The sequence below is a fragment of the Lonchura striata genome, unplaced genomic scaffold, assembly GCF_046129695.1.
Source record: "Lonchura striata isolate bLonStr1 unplaced genomic scaffold, bLonStr1.mat Scaffold_91, whole genome shotgun sequence".
Lineage (NCBI taxonomy): Eukaryota > Metazoa > Chordata > Aves > Passeriformes > Estrildidae > Lonchura > Lonchura striata.
The window spans coordinates 724,695-732,054 of record NW_027461190.1 but is presented as its reverse complement, the minus strand read 5'-3'; the positions used below and the strand labels follow the sequence as shown (position 1 = coordinate 732,054).

General features: G+C 47.4%; 1 protein-coding gene across 1 annotated transcript; it reads right to left on the bottom strand.

Annotated features, from left to right (window-relative positions):
• Nucleotides 1–6,054: 6,054 nt before the first annotated feature.
• LOC110468045 (uncharacterized) lies at nucleotides 6,055–7,113 on the bottom strand. Its single transcript, XM_077790792.1, has 2 exons — nucleotides 7,062–7,113; nucleotides 6,055–6,875 (listed from the first exon to the last, which is right to left on the bottom strand). Exons 1-2 carry the CDS (start codon nucleotides 7,111–7,113, stop codon nucleotides 6,055–6,057), a joined length of 873 nt encoding a protein of 290 aa, XP_077646918.1.
• Between the last annotated feature and the right edge of the window lie 247 nt (nucleotides 7,114–7,360).

Below are 7,360 nucleotides of genomic sequence, written 5' to 3'. Positions count from 1 at the left end.
ACACTCCACAGTTGAATACGAAAAATTGGAACTCCCGGAGATCAAAGTGGGAGAGAGGGAACGATCCCACCCCTGAAGAATATCTCTGCTGTCGAGAAGATGGCTTGCCCTGTAACTTGTAGCAACCAAGTTGACAGGCGAGACAGAGAGGTAGGTAGTGGGGATGAGGGGCCCTCCCAAACCTTGAAAAAGAACGTAAATCATCATGAGTATGAGAATGGTGACAACGGAAGGAGGGAGAATGGGAATGTAAAACTGAGCATGATAAGTAACACCCTCCCCTGCAGTGTGTATCACTCAATCCTATGGGTTTTTATGTTTGTATGGCTTCCCCTTCAGAGTGCCACAGTTAATATACATGAACCCTTTAAATGGACCTTAAGCAGATGGGAAGATCACGATACCCGTCATATTTTACAGACAATAATGGGACCTGGAGCACCAAGCTTCAAGATTGGGATCTGTGATCTAACTCGAAATTTAAAATGCGGGCGACTGTTATATTTAACAAGCTTCTATATGTGCCCTGCTTCGAACCCAGGGAAGCAATACTGTAATTACCCTGAACATTATTACTGCGCCTATTGGGGCTGTGAAACAATAGCATCAGCGTGGGCTCCGGGTGGAGGATTAGACAAATATTTAAAAGTAGGACATGGACCAGCAGGGTGTAAACGACCACGAGAGTGGCCTTGGACTGGGAAAAACTTACTTGGGAACTGCACCTTTCTTTACCTAAATGTCACTCAACCAAGCGATTCTGGATGATTAATAGGCAAAACATGGGGGGTTAGGCATTGGATAGAAGGACATGATCCAGGGAATCTGATACAAATAAAAAAGGAGGTAGCGCCGCATGACCCTAGCCCTATAGGCCCAAATCCAGTAATAAGCAATGACTTAAAGGAGAGTAATAAAACCAGAGATAATGTTATAAAATCAAACAAAGGTAATCAAGAACCTCAGCTATTAGTGCAGAAGTATACAACCTTATGGAAAATTATGCAAGCTACTTTTGGAGTTTTGAATCATACCTATCCTAACCTAACTAAAGGATGTTGGCTTTGCTATATGATAAATCCACCCTTTTATGAAGCTATTGGGATTACATCTGAGGCAAGGGAAATAAATGGTACAAATCCAAAAGAGTGTCTCTGGAAAAAGGAAGGAGATAATGTTTCAGGCATTACCCTGTCCCAGGTTAGTGGACAAGGAAGGTGTGTAGGGAAAGTTCCAGCAGATATGCGACACCTCTGCAACACGACAATGAACATTAGCAGAACAGACAAGCCTTCTGATTGGCTTATACTAAGTGGGTATGTCAACAACTTGGAGTCACACCCTGCCTATCGGTAAGAGCCTTTGATAATTCAGACTTCTGCATTCAAGTTCTAATAATCCCCAGAATCGTATACCACCCAAAAGAATACGTATTAGAACATCAGAAGACCCCTGAACACTACCTGGTTAAAAGGGAACCACTTACAGCACTAACGGTAGCAATCTTGCTCAGCATAGGAGGAGCAGGAGTAGGAACAGGGGTCGCTTCCTTAGTAAGTCAAACCCAGGGTATGAAAGCTCTGCGCACATCTGTAGATGAAGATCTGAGTAGAATAGATAAAGCCATAAGTGAACTAGTTAAATCAATAAAATCCCTTTCTGAGGTAGTCCTCCAAAACCGAAGGGGATTAGATTTGTTATTCTTACAGCAAGGGGGACTGTGTGTTGCTTTGCAAGAAGAATGTTGTGCTATGTAGATCACACAGGTATTGTAAAAGACACGATGGCTGAATTACGCAAACAAATAGAACAACGAAGAAGAGAAAGAGAATCCCAGCAGAGTTGGTATGAATCCTGGTTCACCTATTCTCCCTGGCTAACCACTCTATTATCCACCCTTGCAGGACCAGTAATTTTACTAATTCTAATACTTACTTTTGGGCCATGTATTCTTAACAAGCTTATTACACTAGTGAAAAATAGGTTAGAAGCTGCACATTTAATGATGGTAAGACCAAAGTATGAGCCACTTAGCGGAGTAGAGACTGAAGATTATTTAGAATTGAGCAAAAGGGAATTAGAGCGCTTTAATGAACAAAAAGGGGGTTAAAAATAAAAAGGGGGGATATTGTTAGGAAAATAAGGCCTTTTTGTTCATAATATAGAGTTTTCTCACATCCATAGAATAGAGTTTTTACTTAGAGTTTTCACTTGTCTGAACATGTTCTCATTTTGCCAGGCATTCCAGTCAATATCTCTCAAGGACAATTCCGTTACAAACTTTTTAGGGAGTTGAAACTGCTTTAGGGAGTTGATGTTGCTAGGCACCTAAGCGAGTATCTTTCAAGGACAGTTCCGTTACGGACTTAGCAAAACATGTAAACGTGCCTAGAGATAACATTTCTTGTTTTGAGAAAATTCCCAGGTCACAGAGACAACCTCGAGGAAGACCACTGGCGCCACCAAGAGGCAGAAAATGACCACCTAACAACAGGGTGCGCCTGCGCAGAAAAGACACCAGAACGTCACCAGAACGTCACACATCCGGAAGAGAAGACCCAATAAGTGGGGGGGAAACGGGGAACGAAGCGCGGTAGTTGGAACGACTGCCGCCCAGCGCGCGCTGATTTGCTTTCGCTTTCTACCATTAATAAATCCTTTTAATTGGATTAGAAAGCCTATTGTGCTCGTTCATAACAGTGAGGACCTGGTGGAACCATGGAGTCCATTGGGACTTTGGGGCCATGGTGACACCGCGGGGCTCCATGGAACTGAAATAAGAGATTTTCCAAAGATCAATTGAGCTAACAAAATGAATTTATCCAAAATGAATGTATCAAAAATGAATGTATCAAAATGAATGTATCATGTTTGTAGAATCCTGTGTTGAATTTTAAGAAACCTCTGCCATGGCGCAAAAGACATAAAGAAAAAAAAAAATCTTTAAAGCTTCTTGCAAAAAGACAAATACCAAAAGAAGACCAGGAATGCAAAGAATTCAGACAAGGAAGCCCCTCTGTCGAGGATGATAAACTTACCCAGATAACAGAGCAGAAAGCCAAAAGCACACGCGCAGAGGAGAAGAGTTCAAAAGTTCAATGCAGAAGAAGGCTATGGTTTCAGCTTCAGAAGAACACCAGCGACCCCTGTAAAGACCACCACAAAAAACCACGCATGCCCAGAAGGGCGTGGACCTATTTAGCATGAGAGGCGAAGACAGGCGGGGCCAGGGGTTGAATATGCATAGAAAAGTTGTGTAATGTATTGCATATGGAACATCTTTGTGAATAAAATTGTGGGACAAACTCCAGCTCGGGGCACAAGATTTTGGAGAGCTATCTCACTTGTGCCAGGCACTGTCATACATACCCACTTCATAACTACATTAAGTTGTGGAGTCTATTTATTTATTCTGTGTATCGCTTCAGGGCTTTGGGAGTTTTTGACCCCAAACTTTGGGAACTGGGGGAGTTTGACACCCCAGGGTTTGGAATTTTGAGTTTTTTTCCCAAGATTTGGGGATCAGGGGGTTTCACCCCCAAACGTTGAGATCAGGGTGGTTGGACAACCCAGGTTGGACAACCCAGGATTTGGGGTTTGGGGGGTTAGACCCAAAAATTTGGAAACTGAAGGGATTGACCAACTGATTTTGGGAGATTTAACCCCAAAGTGGGGGAGATCAGGGGGATGTGACACCCCAGGGTTTGGGATTGGGGGGGCGTTGACCCCAAAGTTTGGGAATTGAGGGGTTTGACCCCAAACTTTGGCGAGGAGGAGGGTTGGACAACCCAGATATTTCAAACCCCAGGAGTCGGGGATTGGGGGTTTTAACCCCAAAATTTGGGAGCTGGGGGTGTTTGACACATCAGGATTTGGGCTTTGGAGGTATTTGACCCCAGACTTTGGGAATTGGGGGTGTTGGACACCCCAAATGCTTTGAACCCCAGGATTTCAAGTCAGGAGGATTTAGCAACAACATCTGGGAATTGAGGAGTGTTTGACACCCCAGGATCTGGGATTTAGGGGGTTTGATCCTAAAATTTGGAGTTTGGGGCAGGGTGGAGATTGACATCCCAGAGTTTGGGTTTGGGGATTTTTGACCTCTCCCCTCCCAGTGTTGGGATTTGGGGTGTTTGACCCCCCGGGTTTGGGGTCGGGGTTGGGGTAGGAGCCATTCCCTGGAAACAGCGATGGGATCGGGATCGAGAACAGGAACGGGAATGGGATTAGGATTGGGAATGGGAGTGTAATGGGGTTGGGAATGAGATAGGGATCGGGAACAGGATCAGGGAACGGGATTGTGATCGGGAAGGGGAGAGACCCTGACTCAATAATGGAGCCCACCCCCAGGGAGCGATCCTGCTCCAGTCCAGGAATGGACCCATCCCCTCAATCCCGGACCCCTCCCCAATCCCAGCCCCTCCGCAGGCGCTGACCGGACCCTCCCTCAATCCCAGCCCGCCCCAATCCGGATTGGAGCCATTCCCGGACCGGACCCTTCAATCCCTTTTGGGGGCGGCTCCTGCCGCTTCCAGCCCATTTTTGGGACTTCCAAGCGGCTCCGGGGACCCTCCCCATTTTGGGGTGTTGGGGTGGCCCCAAGGCCGCCCCGAGGGCCGAGGGGGGATGGAAACCCCCAAACCCGGGGGGCTCCTGGGGGACCCCAGTTCCTCCCGGCCCCGCCCCGAAGCAGATCCTGGCCAATCAGAGCGCGCGGCGTTGATGACGATTCAGTTCCCAGGCAGGAACTCGGCGCTGGTCCCGCCTGGCGATTTTCAGCCAATCAGCGCCCGGGGCGACTCTGACTCATCAGTTGCCAGGCAGAGCCCGGCAACTCTCACAGCGCTAGCCAATATAAAAAATTAACAATCAATCTAACATATCTTAGTAAAACAATTCATATTGTAAATATGATAAATACAAAACCAAACACCACTATAATTTCTCATACATTTTAGCCAAACAATTAAACTTTAGTAACACCCTTAAGTACTCTAAAACATTATTTTTAAAAATGTAATTGCAGATGGGTGGTTTTATATGGATATTGGTTTTTGGATTGTTTGGGTTAGATGATTTTTTAAAAAGGATTTTTATAGGAATTTAAACAGCTGAGAAGGAGCCACTCTGCAAACAGAACTGACTGAAAATGAATGGGACAAACATCATTAACTCTGAAAGTTTTATTCACTATCAGATACATCCCAACCACCCAGCCCCACACAATCAAATCTCTCCACTCCAAACTGGGATCACAATTCTCCCAATCTCCTCCCAGCCCCATCCCACCCGGTCAGCTGTGGAATCGAGTGAGCTTTGTGTGGGATTGAGGTTTTTTTGAGGGGGAACAAGCAATCTGAGGTGGGATTGTGCTTTTATAGTTTAAAATCCAGTTATTTTCAGTGGGATTGAGTGGTTTTGTGGTGACAAATTCATCCCTCTTGGATTTTGAAATGCAAAGAGATGGAGAACACTGCCCAAAATCACCCCAGAACCCACAAATCCTCCAGAAGTTGAGTTCATGGTGTCCAGGGTGAGTGCAGCTGCCAGCGGCAGGAACAAATGAGATGTATCTTGGTTTCACAAAACTCCAAAATCCATTTCTTATCACCGAAAGACAGGGCAAAGGCAGGGCCCTGGGGTTTGTATAGGGTATCCCAGGGGTGGAGTTTGGGTTTGGGTCAAGGGAGGAATTACTGGCAACACAAGAAGGGTGAGATCAAACTCCTGCCTCTTAGCAACAGGGGCACTCCACACAGAATGCGTCCCTAAATCCTAAATTCCCCCTCAAACTCCTGTGAAATGGTGACACTTCAGATATTTTTGATCAGTTTCTTTAATTTAACCCTGTTTTGGCTGTGTTTGAAGAATAAAGATGAATCAGAGGAAAATTAGGGCCAAACCAAAAGGAGAAGCAGCCAGGTCTGTTCCCAACATTGATCACAGGGAATGTGGGTCACCAGACCTGTGCCCAATGTGGGTCCTGCAGTGGGGGAGGGAACTGGAGCAAAGCACGAAGCTCTTCCTGCAGTTGGGGTACTCGCAGGGCTTCCCTTACTGGTGCCTCCGTTGGTGCCGGGTAAAGAATGAGCGGTCTGAGAAGCTCTTCCCACACCAGGGACACTCGTAGGGCCTCTCCCCGGTGTGGATGTGCCGGTGGGTGACAAGGTTGGAGTTGTGCTTGAACCCTTTCCCGCAGTCGGGGCAGCAAAAGGGCCTCTCATTTGTATAAGCTCGATAGTGCAAGAGGAGATAGGAGCGAGTCTGAAACCCCTTCCCACACTTGGAACACTCGTAGGGTCTCTCCCCAGTGTGGATCTTCTGGTGGACAATCAGGGCACCACACTGCCTGAAGCTCTTCCCACACTCCCTACACTCATAGGGCCTTTCCCCTGTGTGGATCCTCTTGTGGCTGCTCAGGTGGGAGATCTGCCTGAAGCTCTTCCCACATTCCCCACACTCGTAGGGCCTCTCCCCAGTGTGAATCCTCTTGTGCTGGATTATGTTGGAATTTGACAAAAAGCTCTTCCCACATTCCTCACACTCATAGGGCTTCTCCCCAGTGTGGATCCTCTGGTGCTGGATCAGGTTGGAGTTTGACCTGAAGCTCTTCCCACACTCCGAGCACTTATGGGGCTTCTCCTCATCATGAAGCTGCTCAGGGACCACCAGCCCTGAGCTCTGGCTGAAGCTCTGTCCACCTTCCTGGACCAGAGTGTATCTTTCCTCCTCAGATCCCCTCGATCTGCGTTTGCAGCCCCTCCTCGTGCAGCTCCCATTGGGTTCCTGCACCATGGAGCCACTCAAAACAGCCTCTTCCACAAGGTTCTGCCATGGGGATTTGTCCTCTCTGCTCTCCACCCTCAGCACCTCATCTGCGGGAGGAAGGACAAGGAGAGGATGGGATTTGCCTCCGTGCCACAGGGAAGGGCAAGGAGATCCCCCCAGTGCGTCCCCGGAAGAAGGGCACCGGCAGCGGGGCTGTCCTGCAGCTGGGGGCCAGGCTGGGCTGGGAGATGGAGCAGGAGAGAGGGGGAAAGGGGCACTGACTTCCTCCTCACCTGCCTCAGTGTCCCAGGGCATCTTCCTCTTCCTCGCAACCTTCTCCTCCATCTGGAAAATATTTGGAGATGGGAAATCCTGTTCTGAAAGGAAAACAAGGGATGAGCACATTGAGTTTTGTACTCCTTTCAAAGCAAACCTGGGAGAGCGTCGAAGCCAGAATGACAATGTAATTAGAAAATTAAGATCAAGGCAATGATACAGAAACACTGGCTTAATCTGACAGAGTCAGGATATAACCTGACACCCTGTTGCTCAGGGTGGTGGTAGCAGTCTGATGAAATGGTGGCTACAGTCC

Excerpts from the sequence above, each read along its gene's own strand:
- LOC110468045 (XM_077790792.1), bottom strand. The coding sequence starts at position 7,113 with ATGGAGGAGAAGGTTGCGAGGAAGAGGAAGATGCCCTGGGACACTGAG. Across the intron at positions 6,876-7,061 it reads GCCCTGGGACACTGAGGCAG|ATGAGGTGCTGAGGGTGGAG; the intron begins GTGAGGAGGAAG and ends TTCCTCCCGCAG.